We start from the raw sequence: 21,444 nt of genomic DNA, 5'->3' as shown, positions 1-21,444 counted from the left end.
ACGTGACCTTATATTAACTTCACTATATGAGGTCTTGCATTTTTGTGTCTGTAAGGCCGTGATCACATGTTGTGTAAGTACTGTGGTTTTTGTTTTCTGCAAGTATCTGTATCAAACTACACAATAACAATTTTCTTTGGTTATTGCATTTTTCCTACATTGTTTTATGCATTTTCTCCCTTATTTGATAATTTTTGGTACAGATGTGAAGCCACAGATTTAATGTGGTTTTTAGGCTACATTCCCATGATGAGATCTTTGCTGAATTTCTGCACTATGTCTGCATTTATTAATTAAATTAGGTTACTTGCGGTCTTTCATTGCGTTTTTGTATGCAGTTTTTTAACATGCATTTTTATCGCGTTTTTGACGCTGCGTTTTTCGTCTCGGTTTATTGTGTCATATTTTAAATAAAGCTGCTTTGTTTTTGATACTTCCTGCTATTTGCCTTTGACAAAACGTTATTGATATACTTTGGTGGGGATTACATGCATTTCTGCCACACATGCATGTGTGTTTTTTTTTTTCCTGCGGATAGTCCGCATCCAATGCAAGTCTATGGGGAAAATCCGCACAGAAAACTCAACATACCCCCAAGAGCAATTGACATGCTGTGCATTAGAATTATCTGCAGAGGTGAATGTGTGCCTTCTTTTTTAAAATACACTGGTAGTCAGGAATATCTGCAGCAAGATGTGCACAATTTCCTGACAACACTGAATACTTGAGGATTTGCTGCAGCAAATCCTCAATCTGTGCAATTACCCTTATTTTAATTTCATACAATCACAGATTGATATTGGGAAGAACCTTAGGGCGGAGCAAAAACTACAAAGGAGCAAGCACAGCCTTGAGACATAAGGTGTGCCCGATTACTGCTTTTGTCTTGTGGTTATGGAATTAGGTGACCCAGCAGTAGGAGCAGCTGAAACTGCAGGGCAGCAAGTGAAAGATGAACTGTCTGATAAGTGTCAAAAACTGTTCCTGGAGTTCTTGGAGGAGTAAGTCCTGCCTTTCTTGTTAACAATAGTAGATTAGTGAAAGAAGGATTTCCTAATTTACAGTATATGATCTGAGTTGTTTTGTTGTAATGTATTTTGTTTGTGGTGCAGGTGATGAGTAACTGCATACATAGTGCTGGATTAAATCAGGTTTATTGCCACTTTAAAGATTTTTTTTCATGATACTGCACCAAACTCCATTCACATATAGCAGGTAAATCCTGCAAAGAACAAGTGTGGTGTGTCTGTGTGGTTTGTCTGTATTATAGCAGCTCACAATGTAACTTGTATTGCATTAAGGGTATGTGCACACCGGCAGGAATGGTAGCGCTTTGAACGAAGCATACTTGATGCTGCGTCCAAAGCGCTGAGCGCAGGTGAAGCTGCATGTGTCCGATGAACACATGCGGCTTCACCGCACCCTATACATTGCACTGGTAGAATTTCTCTTGAAATGCTGCGGTCTAGAAAGACGCGCTGCGTGTCCTTCTCCGCGGGTAAGCCCAGGAGCACGGGAACGCAGAGTGGGCATAGGATTTGTACAAAATCCCATCCACTATGCTGCAACATCTGGCCGCTGCGGATTGCACGCAGCGCACGTTTGCTGCGTCTAATCTGCAGCATTTACTGATAGTCTGAACATATCCTAAGGCCTCATGCAGATGTCCATGGGTCACGTTCATGTTCTACCCATGTCTTTAAAGGATAGAACACTTAACTATTATAGTCTATGGGGTTGTTCACTTGTTTTTTTTCTTTGTGTTATTTTGATCAGATTATAAAAACAAAACAACAAAAAAAAACACCTATAGGTCAGGTGCCCAACTTGTGCTTCCGTAGTCAAATGTGACTGATGGGCCTATGATGTGTGGCTCTTGGCCTGTCTGCTAGCTTGGTGCATTAGCACCAGGTCTAGCAACCAGATAAGAAGAGAAGGTATCCAGATGGTGATTTTTAGGCCACAGCCCCACTATCAGTATTTGGTCAGTATTCAGTCAGTAATTTTTCTCAGCAGTGGGAGCCAAAACCAGGTGAGGAGCAATCAGAGAAAATGTATAATAGAAACAAGTCACCAATTCTGCATTTATCACCCACTTCTGGTTTTGTCTCACTCCTGAGAAAAAATACTGTAAAAATAGTGTTGTGCGAATTTGTTCGGCGAATGTTCGAAAGTTTCAAATTCGGCACGAATATGGCACATTCGGATTCGTGTTCGCGAAAGTGATCAAATTTTCGTAAAATCAGAAAGTTCGATGAATTTGCACGGGACCACTTATACAGGGCAACCACGGCGTTTTGAACAGTTGTTAGCATAGTGCAAATGTATGATGAGCAGTGACATGTGCCAGGTGAGTGTGGGAGCTGTGGAGAGTTTACAACAGGTCAGATCAGCGGCGCACTGTTTTTTTTTGTTTTTCTTATTCCTGTGGGCTGTAACTTTAACTGAGGAAAGCGCGGCCAGCCAATAATAGCGCAGGAAGCATCTGCACTGCCCAGACATAAGGGCTTCTGCATTTGGCTGCAGAAATCACATGTTTTCTCAATATAAAAAGTGGCCATGTTCACTCAGCGCCATTATATCCATGTCACTGCTGGAGACAGACGCAGCTCAGTGTTCTCCTGTGTAATCAGAGATATTAGCTAGATAGATGGGCGCTTGTGTAGTAGTCAGAGAGTGTAGATAATTTCTGGCCTGTGTACCTCTGCAACCACTGGTTCAGCACATTTTTGGTGTTCTTGTGCAAGTACTGAGATTCTAACAGAAACAGAGGGCCCATGCCATACAACAGTGCTGTGCACCGCTAGTATAGAGCTCCATGTCTCAGTATACCTTGAATCTTTTTTTGCACTTGCTGATGTGATCAAGCAAGCGCAGTGCACCTTTTCATTTAGTGGGGCTGAAATTGTGCTCTGCAGAGCTTCTTATTGCAGAACACAAAATCAGTTTTTTTCTGTTGCTATTGTGATATTGAAAGCTGTGTGTACTAACTTTTTTTTTTTTTTTTTTTTTTAGTGGTGTTGAACTTCAGGTGGTTTCAAAGTAAAAAAAAATAAACAAATAAATAAAAAATTTTCTCTTGCTACACCCAGTCCAAAAAATAATTTTTCTTGTGCCAATAGTCATACAGTGCTATAAGCCAGCTACTACATCAGTGGCGGTCAAAGTCAGCTGTACGCAGAGCTTAAGCAGAGTAACCCAAAAATATTTTTTGCTCGGAGTAAAGTGATACAGCTGGTTAGATCGGAGTTTGAAATATTTTGGAGCATATATTCTATGTCATACTGGCCTCATCCACATAAAAAAAAAAAAAAGTGTTCTGTTCCTAAAGTAATACAGCAGGGGACATCTCAGTTTGAAATTGTTTGGAGAATATCTCGTAGGTTTTATTGGCCTCATGCACACTAACAAATTTCTTTTGTCTGTTAGTAACGTTATACGGCATGCCATATCTTACCTTGTCATTTAGTGTCGCTGAAATTCAGGTGTGTGCTGAGCTATTGCATAGGAAAAAAACATATTTTTCTTTAGTTTATTGTGTGCTCCTACCACTGTATCTGACCAACATGAGTGAGGAAAAAGAGAGGGTGTGGTGGAAGGGGGAATAGGCTTGGGGTACGTGGTAATGTTAGTGAAAGCACTCGTGAACCAACACAAACAGGTCCTATCCAAAGACAACTGACAACTTATGTTAGTGGACGGCCTACTGCACTCCCTTCCTTTGGCAGCCGCACAGCGATTCGCCTTGTTGATAAGGCCCAGAAAGAGCAGGTGCTCCAGTGGATGGTTAGCACACGAACCACAGCTGGGCGAGTCTGTAGAACTCTCCACCCATTCTACACCATGGGCATCAGAAGTGTACTCCAAACAGTCAGTTAAGGGGAGGAAAGCATCTGCACTGATGCCCAAATTTTATTCGGTCTCCCATGACAGCACCACGTGAGAGAGAGGATCCGCCCATCAAGGACAGGAAACTTACAGGTTAAAAAGGGCGGCCCTTTCTTCCGGCCTCAGTTTAGGTTTCCTGTCCATGATGGGAGACCTCGCAGGCTTACCTGCAGAAGATGGACTCCTGTCCCAGAGAGGGCCACAGCAGGTGGTTGGAGCCGGTCCGTCCCGGTCCTCTGGAGACGCCACGGTAGGGCTCAGTGGGGCGCCTCCGTGAGCGTTGCGGCGGGCGTGACATCGCCTCACGGGGAGGTAGATGTCCGCCAGGTGTGGGGCCGCTAGCGGGCTTCCTCCCCCCGCTACAATTTGCAGGAGATCCAGGTCGCGCCGGCGGGGCACGTGACAGGCACGACCTACTGACGTGACTTCTGGTGCGCCGGGCAGGAAGTTCCTGTGATGTCACCGGTAGTGTTGAGCCACCCCCGTAGTGTTCGGGTTCGGTTCGTCGAACACCGGGATGTTCGAGGAACTGTTCGTCGAACACCTTAGAACACCGTCGAACACCGTTAAAACCAATGGCAGGCAAACAAAAACACATAGGAACACATAGAAAACACCTTCAAAGGTGTCCAAAAGCTGACAAACTGCTCAGAAGACGCTTTCTTTAAAAAAGCCGACCGGCAATTCAGCAGCGGCATACACCGGTACCCGACAATTTAGACATGAAGGAATAGAGCATCACACATAGATTAGATAGATAGAAACATGTCAGTCACATATATATGAAGTACAGTGACAGTGTTGCTTACTGTACTTGTCATTTAGTGTAAAGGATTTATTAAAAAATATAATAGTGTTTTCGTGCACCGTCTCTTTAAAAAAGCCGGCCGGCAATTCAGCAGCGGTACGCGACAATTTATAACAGACAGAATAGAGCTTCACACATAGATTAGATAGATAGAAACATGTCAGTCACATATATATGAAGTAATGTGACAGTGTTGGTTACTGTACTTGTCATTTAGTATTAAAATAAAGGATTTATTATTAAAAAAAATTGGCGTGGGGTTCCCCGTAATTTTAGTCTCTAGCGGAGGTTAAGCAGACAGCTGGGGCAGATGTTTGAAGCCTGGGAAGGGGGTAATACCCACGGAGCTTCCCAGGCTACTAATATCAGCCCCCAGCTGAATACCTAGCCTTTACTAGCTATTAAAATGGAGGACCCCCCCAAAAAAATGACGTGGGGTCCCCCCTAATTTAATAGCTAGCAAAGGCTAGGCAGACAGCTGGGGGCTGATATTAATAGCCCAGGAAGGGAGCCATGAATATTGGCCCCCTCCCAGGCTAGAAACACCAGCCCTCAGCCGCCCCAGAAATGGCGCATCCATAGGATGCGCCAATTCTGGCACTTAGCCTCGCTCTTCCACGCTGCCCTGGTGCGGTGGCAGGGGGTAATAGGGTTGGGGTTGATGTCAGCTTATAATGCCAGCTGACATCAAGCCCAGGTTAGTAATGGAGAGGCGTCTATAAGACACCCCCATTACTAACCCCATAGTCAAAGTTAAAAAAAAAAACACAAACACCCAGAATAAAGTCCTTTAATTGAAATAAAGACACAATTCTTTATTGTTCTAAATTAAACCATACTTACCATCACGCCCATTCCAGCTGAAGCCAATGATCTCCTGCAATAAAAGAAAAATAATAAAGCAACCTCATCCTTACCTTTCCATGGTTCCCAGGACAGCTCCAGCTCTGCTACATCGAGATGACAGGCTGGACCGCAGCAGAACGCTGCCATCCAGCTTGCCATGCCGCACACACTGAGAAGCGCAGGCATGCTTGCGCTCCTCAGTGTCTGACTGTGACGGCATCCAGATGAGCCGACAATGAACTCGGCTCACCTCATGTACGTCACTGACAGCGTGGGAAAATTCTCCTGCACTCAGCGCTTCAGCGTGAGAATTTTCCCACGCTGTCAGTGACGTGCATGAGGTGAGCAGAGTTCATTGGACATGACCTCGGCTCATCTGGATGCCGTCACAGCCAGACACTGAGTAGCGCAAGCATGCCTGCGCTTCTCAGTGTCTGCGGGATGACAGGCTGGATGGCAGCGTTCTGCTGCGGTCCAGCCTGTCATCTCGATGTAGCAGAGCTGAAGCTGTCGTGGGAGCCATGGAAAGGTAAGGATGATGTTGCTTTATTATTTTACTTTTATTGCAGGAGATCATTGGCTTCAGCTGGAATGGGCGTGGCGGTAAGTATGGTTTAATTTAGAACAATAAAGAATTGTGTGTTTATTTCAATTAAAGGACTTTTTTCTGGGTGTTTGTGTTTTTTTTAAATACTTTACTAGAAATTCATGGTGGTCATGTCTAATATTGGCGTGACCCCATGAATTTCGGGCTTAGGGCCAGCTGATAATGCCAAGCTGGCCTTAACCCCTTTATTACCCAGTGAGCCACCGCACCAGGGCCCTGGATGAGTTGGGTACAGCGCCAGAAGATGGCGCTTCTATGAACGCGCCATTTTCCGGGGCGGCTGCGGACTGCAATTTGCAGCGGGTGGGGCCCAGAAAGCTTGGGCCTCCCTGCGCTGCAGATTCCAGCCCCCAGCTGCCTAGTTGTACCTGGCTGGACACAAAAATAGGGTGAAGCTCCACGTATTTTTTTTTTAAATTCATGGAATAATTAAGAAAAAAAGGGCTTCCCTATATTGTTGTGTCCGGCTAGGTACAAATAGGCAGCTGGTGGTTGGGAGCAGTCCGTTCCTGCCTGCTGTACCTGACTGGACACAAATATAGGGCGAAGCCCCACATCAATTTTTTTTTCATTATTTCATGAATTTCATGAAATAATTTTTAAAAAAAATGCGTGGGGCTTCGCCCTATTTTTGTGCCCAGCCAGGTACAACTAGGCAGCTGGGGGCTGGAATCTGCAGCGCAGGGAGGCCCAAGCTTTCTGGACCCCACCCGCTGCATATTGCAGTCCGCAGCCGCCCCGGAAAATGGCGCGTTCATAGGAGCGCCATCTTCTGGCGCTGTACCCAACTCATCCAGGGCCCTGGTGCGGTGGCTCACTGGGTAATAAAGGGGTTAAGGCCAGCTTGGCATTATCAGCTGGCCCTAAGCCCGAAATTCATGGGGTCACGCCAATATTAGACATGACCACCATGAATTTCTAGTAAAGTATTTAAAAAAACACAACACCCAGAATAAAGTCCTTTAATTGAAATAAACACACAATTCTTTATTGTTCTAAATTAAACCATACTTACCGTCACGCCCATTCCAGCTGAAGCCAATGTCTTCTGCAATAAAAGTAAAATAATAAAGCAACCTCATCCTTACCTTTCCATGGTTCCCACGACAGCTTCAGCTCTGCTACATCGAGATGACAGGCTGGACCGCAGCAGAACGCTGCCATCCAGCCTGTCATCCCGCGGACACTCAGAAGCGCAGGCATGCTTGCGCTCCTCAGTGTCTCGCTGTGACGGCATAAAGATGAGACAAGCTCATGTCCAATGAACTCGGCGCACCTCATGCACGTCACTGACAGCGTGGGAGAATTCTCCTGCACTCAGCACTTCAGCGTGAAAATTCTCCCACGCTGTCAGTGACGTACATGAGGTCAGCTGAGTTTATTGGACATGAATGAGCTCACCTCATGCACGTCACTGACAGCGTGGGAAAATTCTCACGCTGAAGTGCTGAGTGCAGGAGAATTCTCCCACGCTGTCAGTGACGTGCATGAGGTGCGCCGAGTTCATTGGACATGAGCTTGTCTCATCTTTATGCCGTCACAGCGAGACACTGAGGAGCGCAAGCATGCCTGCGCTTCTGAGTGTCCGCGGGATGACAGGCTGGATGGCAGCGTTCTGCTGCGGTCCAGCCTGTCATCTCGATGTAGCAGAGCTGAAGCTGTCGTGGGAACCATGGAAAGGTAAGGATGAGGTTGCTTTATTATTTTACTTTTATTGCAGGAGATCGTTGGCTTCAGCTGGAATGGGCATGACGGTAAGTATGGTTTAATTTAGAACAATAAAGGAATGTGTCTTTATTTCAATTAAAGGACTTTATTCTGGGTGTTTGTGTTTTTTTTAACTTTGACTATGGGGTTAGTAATGGGGGTGTCTTATAGACGCCTCTCCATTACTAACCTGGGCTTGATGTCAGCTGGCATTATAAGCTGACATCAACCCCAACCCTATTACCCCCTGCCACCGCACCAGGGCAGCGTGGAAGAGCGAGGCTAAGTGCCAGAATTGGCGCATCCTATGGATGCGCCATTTCTGGGGCGGCTGACGGCTGGTGTTTCTAGCCTGGGAGGGGGCCAATATTCATGGTTCCCTTCCTGGGCTATTAATATCAGCCCCCAGCTGTCTGCCTAGCCTTTGCTAGCTATTAAATTAGGGGGGACCCCACGTCATTTTTTTGGGGGGTCCTCCATTTTAATAGCTAGTAAAGGCTAGGTATTCAGCTGGGGGCTGATATTAGTAGTCTGGGAAGCTCCGTGGGTATTACCCCCTTCCCAGGCTTCAAACATCTGCCCCAGTTGTCTGCTTAACCTCCGCTAGAGACTAAAATTACGGGGAACCCCACGCCAATTTTTTTTAATAATAAATCCTTTATTTTAATACTAAATGACAAGTACAATAACCAACACTATCACTGTACTTCATATATATGTGACTGACATGTTTCTATCTATCTAATCTATGTGTGAAGCTCTATTCCTTCTATTCTAAATTGTCGGGTACAGATGCTGAATTGCCGGCCGGCTTTTTTAAAGAGACGGTGCATGAAAACACTATTATTTTTTTTGATAAATCCTTTACACTAAATGACAAGTACAGTAAGCAACACTGTCACTGTGCTTCTTATATGTGTGACTGACATGTTTCTATCTATCTAATCTATGTGTGATTCTCTATTCTTTCTGTTCTAAATTGTCGGGTACCGGTGTATGCCGCTGCTGAATTGCCGGCTTTTCATGTTTCACTGTGAGCACTGTTCCCATCGATTTGGGCAATCACTGTAATGCCACAACCACCATGGCTGTGGCATTACAGTGAGTGGCAGACAATCCCTGCATGATTGGTGCTCTAAATAGCGCCAGACATGCAGGACACGCTTTTGGTGCACGAACAGTTATCGAACATAACCTCGAACAGCCGAATTTTTTGCAAATCGTTCGGGTTCGTCGAACAACTCGAACACCGCCCAAAACAGCTCGAATTTGAGATTGGCGAACAGTTCTAGTCGAACACCGCTCATCTCTAGTCACCGGAAGGGGCAGAGCTCATTTGAATTTTGCGCGCGAGCAGCTGAAAGCTGGGGGATTAAGGTCCTGGCGGCGAGGAGCCCACCTGGCTTCCTGGGGAGGAAGACCAAGGAGCAGGTAACGCCCTTCTGGGTAAAAAAAAAAAAAAAACACACCCGCACATGGTACCGGTATGGCCCGTATATAAAGGGTCTGGTAACATACAGAGGTGCTTCCCAGCCCATTCTTACACTGTAAGTTATGGAAGTTTCACAAGAGCTGTCACCTAGGCAACAACATCTGCTGCAGGAGCAGCCCTCTGGGGAGCCCTCACAATTAGTGGCGCAGCGCCATTCCCGGCTAGGGTCTGGTCGTTCAGCTAGAAGAGCTGTCACTAAGAGCAGGAAGGACGGTCCGGTGCGGCGTGATTCCTCGCCATGCATGTTGGATTCCTCTGCTTCTATGGTACCGAAGGCTGTGTGGGGTGAGTGGAATCTTTGTGAAAGTTCTACTAATGTTTCCTCCTTCTTTCTATCTATAACTTTCTTTTAGAGCAAGAAATGTTCCTCGAAATCCAAGCACAGAGAATGTGCCTTATGCAGCTGTCCACTCCCTGATTCATATAACAAGAGGTTATGCCAGCTTTGTATCAGCAAAATGATGTCGGAGGAAACCCCAGATTTTTCCCTAGGCCTAAGAACTTTAATAAGGGAAGAAATGGGCAAAGCATTGCAGGGTTCAGAGTCTGGGCATATTCCTCAAGAAACCCAGCCGGGTTCAGACTCTGAACTATCGGTCTCTTCCTCCGACAGTGAGCCAGATACAGTGCTTTCCCCTGAAGGAGGTCGATGCCCTAGTAAAAGCCGTTCGGTCTACAATGGGGATAGTGGACACGAGGGCAGAGAAATCAGCTGAGGATGTTATGTTTGGTGGTCTGGGGCTAAAGAAAAGAAGGGTCTTTCCGGTAAATTTAAAGGTGAAAGACCTAATTGATAAGGAGTGGAGGAAACCTGACAAGAAGGGTAGTGTTCCTCCATCCTTTAAAAGGAAATATAGCATCCTCAAATGGATGTGTTCCTCCTGGTTAAAAGCACCCAAGCTGGATGTTGCTGTTACCAAAGCAGCGAAAAGAACTTCCCTCCCGTTCGATGATATGGTTGCATTGAGAGACCCCCTAGACAGACGGGCTGATACTTTCTTGAAAGGGGCATGGGAGACAGCTGCGGGAGCACTGAGACCAACAGTAGCAGCTACCTGCACGTCCAGAGCCCTGATGGTGTGGCTTGAACAGCTAGACAGTCAGTTGAAGGATGGGACTTCTAGGAAAGATATTATTTCTTCCCTTCCACTGGTTCAGGGGGTGGCAGCTTTTCTTGCGGATGCATCTGTGGACTCAGTAAGGTTGGCAGCAAAATCAGCAGCACTGTCAAATGCGGCTTGGCGGGCCTTGTGGATTAAATGCTGGCCAGGGGATTTACAGATTAAATCCAGACTGTGCACAATCCCTTGCGAAGGAGAATACCTCTTTGGTCAGACCATGGATGACTTATTGGAGAAAGCTGGGGACCCTAAGAGGGGGTTTCCATCAGTACCTCTACCCTCCTTTAAGAGATCGTTCCGGAAGAGATATTTCAGGGAGCAAGACAAGTCTGACGAAAGGGGTCGAAAAGGTAGAGGTCTACTCTTTGGTCCGTCTCCAAAAATTGAGCAGAAGCCAGGGGATACACAATCAGCCCAGGTGGGAGGGAGATTGTCATTATTTGTGCCAGCTTGGGAACAGATTTCTCATAGTAATTGGATTTTAAGCCTGATTAAGTATGGTCTTAAATTTCAATTTAAAGCATTGCCTCACAAAAGATTCATGGTTGTTCCCTCCAGTTCTTCCCAAGAACGCCAGGCTGCCCTCGTTTCGGAAGTACAAACCCTAATAAGAAAGCGCGTCCTGATTGAGGTTCCGGAGGCTGAAAAGGGTCTTGGTTTCTACTCCCCGCTCTTCTTGGTTCCGAAACCGGATGGAAGTTTCAGGACAATCATAAATCTGAAATTCCTGAATAATTTCCTTAAAATACACACCTTTAAAATGGAGTCTTTAAAATCCGTAATAAAGTTACTTTTTCCCCACTGCTATATGGTAGTGCTCGATCTCAAAGATGCGTATTACCATATCCCAATTCATAGTGACTATCAGAAATACTAGAGGCTGGCCATTGAAATTGACGGGGTGGTTAAACCCTTTCAATACACTGCACTCCCCTTCGGTTTAGCTATAGCCCCGCGAGTTTTTACTAAAGTAATGGCAGAAGTTATGGCACATGTAAGAGAAAGGGACATTCTAATTATCCCTTACCTGGATGATCTCCTGATAGTGGGGAACTCGTTTGTTCAGTGCGGGAGACCATATCGGTCTTAAAGAGCTTGGGGTGGTTTCTAAATTTAGAAAAGTCTAGACTATCTCCACTCAAGGTACAACAATATCTGGGGGTCATATTAGATTCCAGGAAACAGCTATGTTGTGTTCCAGAAGAAAAAATTGATAGAATCCCGGGGTTGGTAGCACAATGTATACGTAAACCTTCTATGTCACTCCGTAAGGCCATGTCACTATTAGGAACCTTCACCTCCACTTTTCCTGCGGTTCGTTGGTCACAATTACATTCAAGAGCTTTTCAGTGGGATGTGTTGTACAATAACACAGCTTTAGAGGGGCATCTAGACCGTGAGTGTACGCTAGGTCCTCGTGCCATAAGGTTCCTTCGTTGGTGGTTGCGACAAGACAATCTTGCTAAAGGGGTTCCCTGGGAATGTAGTCCAACTGCAGTCTTGTCCACTGATGCAAGTGCTACAGGTTGGGGAGCTCACTTTGAAGGGAGATTAGTGCAGGGAACCTGGTCAAGCAGTGAGCGACAGTTGTCATCAAATGTTAAGGAGCTTCTGGCGGTGCAGCATGCGTTCAACGAGTTCCTTGTATATTTACAGGGCCAGTATGTCCGTATACTCTCGGACAATCAAGTCACGGTAGCTTACATAAACCACCAAGGGGGAACCCGCTCAAGAAACTTGAGGGTAGCGAACGCACTTCTGCTGAAAGCCGAAGATCATTGTCCCTCTCTTTCGGCTACTCATCTAAAAGGGAAAGAAAACATCACAGCGGATTTCCTCAGCCGTACTTCCGTAAAAGAGGGAGAGTGGTCCCTAAATACGCGAATATTCTCCAGAATCGTAGAAATGTGGGGCCTTCAGACTGTGGACTTATTTGCAACAAGAGCCAATTGGAAAGTGGAAAATTTTTGTTCCTTTGACCCCAGAGAAGAACCCCTGGCAGTGGACGCCTTCATAGTTCCCTGGAGATTTCCTCTGGCATATGCCTTCCCTCCCATGATCCTGCTCCCAGCAGTGATTAGAAAGATCAGGGCAGACCAGGCCAGAGTGATACTCATATGCCCCTTTTGGCCCAAAAGACCGTGGTTCCCTTGTCTCCGGAAGATGTCCATATCAGATCCCTGGGTTCTTCCGGCGATTCCGGACCTCCTCATTCAGGGGCAACTTTCCCATCCTCCAACCCCGAGTCTACATTTGACGGCGTGGAATTTGAGAGGGTGTTATTGACCAACAAAGGATTCCCCGCAAATGTAGTGAATACTCTCCTGGCTAGCAGAAAACCTGTTACCACCCGTATTTATGCCAGGACCTGTCCTTTGCAGAAGTTAAGGTGGAGGAGGGGTCCCCTATTGGGAAAATTCTGGAATTTCTGCAGCGGGGCTTAGAATTGGGTCTCTCTACCAGTACCTTGAAAGTACAGGTGTCGGCGTTGGGGGGGCTTTATTTTCTTCCAATATTGCAGATAACTATTGGATAGCCCATTTTATAAAAGCTTCCTTTAGGTGTAGACCCATTACCAAAGTAAAGATGTCTCCCTGGGATTTGAATTTTGTATTAGATGCCTTGACCAGTCCTCCTTTTGAGCCACTAGATTGTCTCCCCCAAAATTATTTTCCTAAAGACGGTCCTGTTAGTAGCCCTAACTTCAGCCAGGAGAGTCAGTGACATACAGGCCCTTTCAGTATGCCCTCCATTTACGCAAATTCTGGATGATAGGATTATATTAAAACCTGATCCGGCCTTTCTTCCTAAAGTGGCCATTCGATTCCATAGAACCCAGGAGATGGTTCTCCCGACTTTTTGCTTCCCGCCCAAAAAATCAAAGAGGAGAGGCTTCACACTTTAGACGTTAGGAGGTGCGTACTAAAGTACTTAGAAGTATTACGTGGATTTAGAAAGGATAAGTCCCTATTTATTTGCTATCAGGGGGCTAGAAAGGGTTGTAAGGCCTCAAAGGCTACAATCGCTAGCTGATCAAGGAGGCCATTTCCCTCGCATACTCCTCAGGGGATAGAGATACCGGAGGGATTGAGGGCGCATTCTACCAGAGCGGTATCAACCTCCTGGGCGGAGAAGACAGGGCTTTCCATTGAGGAAATTTGTAAGGCTGCCACTTGGTCTTCTCCCTCTACTTTCTATAGGCACTATAGATTGGATCTGGGTGGCTCTGCAGATCTCCCTTTCGGGAGAAGGGTGCTTCAAGCTGTGGTCCCTCCCTAATTTCCATCGTCTCTGTAATTCTCTCACATGGTGCTGTCATGGGAGACCGAATAAAGCCTTAGTTACTTACTGGTAACGGGATTTTTCAGAGCCCATGACAGCACCTTTTATATTCCCTCCCTTCACTGGTGTTGTGCACTCCCGTAGAGTTGATTTCTTTTTGTGCACCCTTGCGGGAAATTGATGAAAAGTAATGTACTTAATGTGATTATGTTTTGTTATAACTAACCTTGGCGGTACACTCATGCTCTGTTAACTAAACTGAGGCGGGAAGAGAGGGCTGCTCTTTTTAACCTGTAGGTTTCCTGTCCTTGAAGGGCGGATCCTCTCTCTCACGTGGTGCTGTCATGGGCTCCGAAAAATCCCATTACCGGTAAGTAACTAAGGCTTTTTTTTAGCTTGGATTTGAAGCAGGATGAAGTAGGGTCCAAGCAGGTTCCTGATCCTCATCCCCAGACGTTAACCGTAGGGGAGAGAGGTGATCCAGATGAGACTCGGATACCTGAGGCTCATGCGGACTGTAGTGTGCTGTCAGGGCAACAAGAGGAGAGGGGTCACTCTTAGGGCGAGGAATAGGATAACGCATTGGATGATGAGGTTGAAGATCCTACTTGGTGTGAACCCACAGTCACGCAACAGAGTAGCTCATCTGAGGAGGTGGAGGAGGAAGACGAGGAGGTTACATTTTGCCCTACGGCGCAGACTGCAAGTGATGCAAGCACGAGGAACACTGCATCCTTAGCCACAACGGCTGTGGCCAGCAGCGGTCATGAGTCTGCAGCTTGCAGGGGAAGCAAGGGTTGCCTAGCATGGGTTTTGTCACTGCAAAGGATGAGCCAACTCACGTTATCTGTAAACTTTGCAATAAAAAACTCAGTAGAGGGAAAAACTGCAATAATTTGACTACTACATGCATGAATGTTCACATGCTCAAACATTCTTTACGCTGGGAATCTTACCGTGCTGAAATGCGGACCAGCTCACCTCAACAACCATCAGCTGCCCCATCAAATGCATCCGCTGCTTCTTCCTCCTCCTCTGTTACCATGCCAAGTATTGTCACGCAGGTCTCCCATCGCAGAAACTCCAGTTCTTTACCCGCTCCAATCAGGCTGAGTGACAGCCTGTCAGCTGTAACAGAAGCGGACACGCCTGCTGTGTTTGTTTCACCGAGCACACCGCATGTTTCTCAGTCCACTGTAACATCTGCACTTCACTCGTGCTCCACCAGTTTTTCTGGTTCACCATACTCCGCCCTCTTTCAGCACATTAGCCAGCCCTCACGGTCCCGCAGTTGTGATCACGTAAAAGATCTTCATCCTACGCATGACAAAGCTAAGAGGTTGAACTCCACCATCTCCAATCTGTTGGCCACAGAAATGCTGACTTTCCGCCTGGTAGATGCAGACTGTTTCCGAAAACTGATGGCCGTCACAGTCCCCCAGTACTAGTTGCCCAGTCGCCATTACTTCTCTAAGAAAGCTGTGCCTGCGCTACACCAGCATGTTGCAGACAACATCACCCGTTCCTTGTCTAAATCTACGTGTACCAGGGTGCATTTCACCACAGATATCTGGATGAGTAAGCATGGCCAAGGGCGTTGCATCTCGCTGACTGGGCACTGGGTGACTCTAGTGGCTGTGGGGGCATTCGGGGAAGGGGCTGCTCCACAAATCTTGAAATCCCCAAGGCTTACAGGACAAACCTCTGTATTTCCCAGTTCCTCAGCTGCTTCTGCATCCTCCACCTGCGCACTCAACCTCTACCTTAACGAGACACGCATTCCAAGGGTACTGAGCGAATACACACCACCTCTGTACTGCACAGTCAGGGCTCACCTCAATCAGGCAGTCTTCAAATTAATATGCCTTGGAGATCGCAGTCATACAGGTGAAGAGTTGTGGGCTGCTCTCCAGGCTGAGTTTGAGCAATGGCTGTTTCCACTGAACCTAGAGCCAGGGAAGGCCGTGTGCGATAACGGTGCAAACCTGTTGGCGGCTGTAGGCCGAGGGAAGCTCGCACACGTGCCTTACATGGCTCACATCCTCAACCTGGTGGTACAGCGATTTCTCCGCCACTGTCCTGGCATGGATGAGCTGCTTCACAAAGTACGGAAGCTGTGTGCTCACTTCCACCATTCGCACCCCTACCGGTCATCGACTTGCATTGATATAGAGGACTTTGTCCATGCCAGTTAACAGGTTGATCTGTGATGTGCCGACGTGGTGGAATTCAACTCTGCACATGTTGCAGTGACTGTGCCAGCAGCAATGAGCTCTGACGCAGTATGTCATGACGTATAGCTTGGGGCATATCACGTATGCATAGTGGGAACAGATTAAGGACCTCTGCACCCTTCTGAACAGTTTTGAAATGGCTACTAAACTGGTTAGCGCTGACAATGCCATAATCAGCATCACTTTTCTGGTCATATACATGCTGGAGCAAACTTTGAATAACCTGCGGCAGGAGGTGGTGGCCCCAGAAGAAGAGGATGCGGAAGGGATACTAATGTCTCAAATTTCTAGACTGTTGTCACACAGGGGGATGCCATGTGACAGTGGATTACAGCGATTGAGGGGGTTTGGTGATACCAGGCAAACTGTTAGTGAAGGTGCAAGAGCCGAAGAACTAATGGAGGAGGAAGAGGTATTGGGCAAGCAGCTGTCAGAGGATGAAGAGGATAATCATCCCCTCTTGTTTGAACGTGGTTGGCAGGAGGGGACAGAGGAAACAAGAATCAGTGTTACGCAGCCCACAATACAGCCTGGCTTTGGACCTCCTGGAAGAGCCTGACAGTGCAGCAAGAAGGCGCTCAATCTGCAACATGATCCCCGTATAGTTAGGATTCGAAATAATGCTGGCTACTGGGTTGCCACTCTTGGATCCATGTTATAAGAGTCAATTTTGCCAGATGCTTCCCGCCCTGGAAAGGGACCCGTTATGTTGGCGTATTGAAACAAGCTTTTAAGCAAACTTAATAGAGGGTTTTCCCAAGATAACAGTGAGGCACACGGTGTGCGTCGCAGCTGTAGTCTTTCAACTTCTGGCACGTCAGTTCGTCAACGCCAAAACATTAGCAGCAGCAGAGTAAGTGGAAGAAGCAATTTCTGTGAGTCCTTTTCACACGTTTTTTGCACCAGCACAACAGAATACAAGTTTGACACGTGGTAAACGACTGGAGAGGATGGTGCAGGAGTATCTAGAGTTCAATATCCATACCATCAGGGAGGGTTTGGACCCTTTTACATTTTGGTCTTCTTCAAAAATGGATGAATGGCCTGAGCTCGCCTCTCACGCCTTGGAGGTCTTATCATGCCCGGCAGCCAGCGTTCTCTCTGAACGTGTCTTCAGCGCTGCTGGTAGTGCCTTGATGGATAAGCGCACCTGGCTGTCTCCTGAAAGTGTAGACTGCCTAACTTTCATCAAGATGAACAAGTCATGGATCTCCAAGGACTTTTGCAGACTCTACAGAGTAGGCGATGTCGGTTTGAGTGTGCTGAATTGATCTCTTGAAATTGCAGTCTGTGATATGGCTTCTGTGCCTGCTCTGGCTGCTGCAGGTTTTAGGCCTTAATTTTGAGAAATGTGGAGAATTCTGATTGTGTCTTCATCCATTGACATTGATGCCACTTCAGTGGTGTTAGGCCCTCATTTAGGGCAATGTGAACACTCCTGGTTAGGTCTTCATCTCCTGGGTTGGCTGTACTGGAAGAGGTGTGGGTCCTATTTACACTATTTCTACAGTAATGAAATTGATGCCACTTTGCTGGCGCCTGCCACAAATTTTGTTTAAATGTGGGGAATCCTGATTGGGTCTTCATCTATTGGGTTGGCTGTAGTGGAACCTTGCTGTTCTGCTGCACTACAGACTATCCTACTGGGTCCAGCTGCCGCGCGTCCGTTGGTCTGTCCTGGAGTAGTACCTGGCGTTCATCGGGAGCCAAGTCTAACCTCACAATCAGAGGTTCTAGTTAACAGTTCGGTGCTCGCTTAGTCATGCCCCTCCAGGCTCTCCGGGGTCCGTGGCACAGTGGTTCCACAAACCACGTCAGGGACAGTGCACCCTCGCAGGCAGGGTCCTCTCTCCTGTTGTAACAGTCAGTGACCCCTTTTGACCTGTAAAGCGCAACTGAATAAATGTCGCTGTCACAGTAATAATAATTATAGTACTTGTACTCTGGGTCAATTGATGGCACTTCCCTGATGTCTACACCTAATTTGTGTTTTGGCAGCTTTTGGTCCCGTTTCTATTGGTTGTCTATGAATGTTTTCGGTCTCCCCTATTGACTCCTATGGGATTCAGAAATGTTAAAACATTCTGCGAATATCAATTTGTTCGGCGAACTTAACCGAACATTGACATGTTCACTCATGCCTAATCTGGATGTACTTGTACTGGCCTTTAGGATGGAGAGCTAAATATAGTAAGCTGGAGAAAGGGTGATACTGATAGTCAAACCAGATGCTTTAAGCTGGATGCAATAGTGAATTTACAGTGCATGATACAGGAATACTGAATGGGCTTAAAGTGGGAACTCTTGGATATAAGTATACTGCCAATATGGGACGGGGCAAAATGTCTGTTTGGTTTCTGTGAGAAGTCTTTGACTACGTTCAAATTGTCACTACTTTGGGGGTGAGAGGATACTTGGTGTTTTAATACCATCTTAGCGTTCAATTTGGCTTTTAAGTTAAAGTTTGGGGACTGCTAGTATATGTGAAGCTTTGAAATTTTTTTTTTTCCATTGATGAAAATCACTGATAAAACACTAATGGTAAAATCAGACATAATGATGAAATTCGGATACAAAGCATTAAATAAAGGTCCATATTTTTACCTAAATCAGTCGTCTGAATAAGGCATAAAGGGAATATTTCATATACATTTTTAGTTACTAAAACCAGCAACAGAAAAGGCTGTGGGAAAATTTATGAAGACTGTAGATTTTGGCCACAATATACATTTATCATCCATTATAGTAAACTTGTAGTATAAAGTAGATTTTTCCCAAAATGTTTGTGCAAATGGCAAATTTTGTGACTCTTGATACTACAAAACTTCCATAGATGCAAATAATTTCTTACATCTCATGTATTTTTTGTCTTTTTTTTTTGTGTGCTTAACTGGGACATAACGTTAAACCTATTAAAAGCAGGTCAGAGTAGTGGTGGCAGAGCATATTTCCAAAATATGTACTATAGGACATGTACGCATTTTATTTTTTTTAGCTGCTTGTATAAAATATCTATCCTTTTGTAGCCCCTAGAAGCATTAAATTCATGAGCTCTGCCTGGGATGCAATCGGCTTTCTACAAAGTTTTTTTCCCAGTGCATAGTACATATAAGCTGGCTGCCGTAGCAGGAGAGAAGCCATAGGTCTTGAACATATCAGGAAGCAATGATGTCTAGGCATTACATTGTGGTACCACCAGGGCAGCATAAACCTGGTTAATCCGTTAATTTTTTTTATTTATTTTATTTTTATTTTGAGGATTCAGGGTATTTGGCAAACTCTAATTTGAATTTCAAAAGATCCTCTCATCTCTAATAATTGTATTTAAAGTTTCCTAGGGCATGTACTGAGACTCTAAGAACTGCAATTTTGCTTTCATACCATAATACTGTGGTATTGCAGTGTATACTAAAAGCAATTAAATGACTGTAGATGTGGTGGTGAAAAATTATTGGAAGTTTGTTAAAAAATAAAAATTTGCTTGTCTCCATTTTCTGAGACCTGCAACCTTTATAATTTTTCCATCGATAGAACTATTTGAGAGCTTTTATTTTTCATAGTGATCTGCCACTTTTATTCATAGTTTTGTGAGGATACAATATTTTGGTTACTTATTGCATCTTTTTGAGGTGTTATAGTGACGGACAAAAAGTGGTTCCCACATTTATTTTTTTATTCTTTTAAAGCATATACCAATTGGGTTAATTTTGCTTTTAATAGGTCGACGTTCACATATATGTTGCTTCAACACGTCTGTTTTTAATGGGGGGGGTGGGGTGGGTGGGATTAGGGAAGTAGGGATGATTGAAATTTGTATATATTTTTACTTATTTTGTTATTTTCTCTGATAACCCCCCAATGACAGCACCACAGGAGGATGTTACCCCACCCTAATAGGGACAGGTAACACAGAGGTCAAATAGCTCCTCCCACATCATCCCTCCAGTGTTCTTCCTGTCCCTATTGGGATGAAGAGGTCATCCTGCAGTGCTCTGTGCCGGCGGCAAACACTAGACCTCACCTGAAAACCGGGCAGCCGGGACGGATTCCATGCTCTCCTCCCTATGGCTGCTCCTGTCTTTTCTGGGACTCAGGACTCCCCATCCAGTCCACACCCGTGGGTAAGGTCTGGTAAGTACTAGATTGGAGGCCTCCTGGAGCTCTCCAACCTGCCTCCCCCACCCCCCTTCTCCTCATGTGGCCTCTGGGGCAGAGTTGGATGCTGAAAGCTGTGGTGATCTCCACTTGCGGTCTCCGCAGCATGTGAAACGCACCCCCCGGGCGCCGGAATTTGTCAGTCGCCGGAGATCATTTCGGTGATGTCACTTCCGGCCTACGTTCCATGCTGGAATGCATTACTAGAAATGAATGCCAGGGGGGCGCCGGATTCCCAGTTCCGGCCTGCGTTCCACGCTGGAGCACATAAGCAAAGGAAAGGCCAGGAATGAGGAATTGGCGGGATATGACCGCCAGTATCGCAGTATTACCCTGCCTTACACCTGGATGCAGGGGGAGGAGCTTCCTCTTGGAAGAGAAAGGCGCTGGGTCCTGTTGCCTACATCAGGTCCTGGACAGAAGACTCCCTAAGGTAGGACTAAACCTTTTTGGATATACACATGGAAGGGTTAAATTCTTCCCACTCAGTGTCTGCAGAGCCTGGCGCTGTTCTAGTCCCAGTAAGTCTCTGGCATTGGAGTCCTTTCCTGGGTGCAGGTAAATTATATAATATAATATTCCTTCTCCATCTTTTTTAGGGGACAAGGATCCTGCACCAAGGAGTAAAATTAGCCGCAAATGCGCTATATGTGAGAAAAAGCTGTCCTCCTCAAATAGGAGACCGTTGTGCCAGAAATGTACCTAGAAAATCATTAGAGATGAGCAGCCATCCCTAGTAGAAGAAATTAAGGGAATAGTTTGCCAGGAGGTTCACTCCTCCATGGCCTCATTCTCCCATCCCACCTCCAGTACACCTCCGAGGGCTAATATAAAGAAAATTTCCCAAGAAAAGGTCAAGGATTCAGATTCTCAGGATGACATGTCCTTGCTAGAAAACATCCTAGAGGAAGGTGAAGTAAGCCCAGCAGAAGGCCAAGAAAGTAAAAAATATTACTTTACTTATGAATATATGGAGGAACTCCTCATAGCAGTAAGAAGTACTATGGAGGTGGAGGAAGAAAAAACCTGCAGAAGAGTAAAGGAGGAAATGTTTGGTCTCCGGTCAAAAAAGAAAATTTTTTTCCCATACATAAGAATATTCAAGATCTAATCTTGGGGTGGGAATCCCTGGAGAAATGACTAAATATACCAGGGGAACTAAGACAAATTCCTGGTGGATGAAGAGACCTCCAAATGTTGGACTGAAGTACCGAAGGTTGACATCTAGGTAGCCAGAGCCGTTAAGAAAACAACGCTACCATTTGAGGACTCGTCACAACTGAAAGATCCTCTGAACCATAAAA

The 21,444-nt window shown here is 45.9% G+C and overlaps 1 protein-coding gene across 1 annotated transcript in view; it reads left to right on the top strand.

Moving 5' to 3' along the window:
- Positions 1-894: 894 nt before the first annotated feature.
- LOC141264330 (maternal DNA replication licensing factor mcm6) overlaps positions 895-21,444 on the top strand; it is a 467,762-nt gene continuing 447,212 nt past the window's right edge. The window contains exon 1 of the mRNA XM_073676620.1: positions 895-1,001. Coding sequence (XP_073532721.1) covers positions 895-1,001 — 107 coding nt within the window. The remainder of the gene's footprint in view (positions 1,002-21,444) is intronic.

This window comes from Phyllobates terribilis, unplaced genomic scaffold, assembly GCF_046119375.1.
Source record: "Phyllobates terribilis strain yellow unplaced genomic scaffold, ASM4611937v1 Scaffold_4__5_contigs__length_816908805, whole genome shotgun sequence".
Taxonomy (NCBI): domain Eukaryota; kingdom Metazoa; phylum Chordata; class Amphibia; order Anura; family Dendrobatidae; genus Phyllobates; species Phyllobates terribilis.
This window is presented reverse-complemented; position numbering and strand designations above follow the sequence as displayed.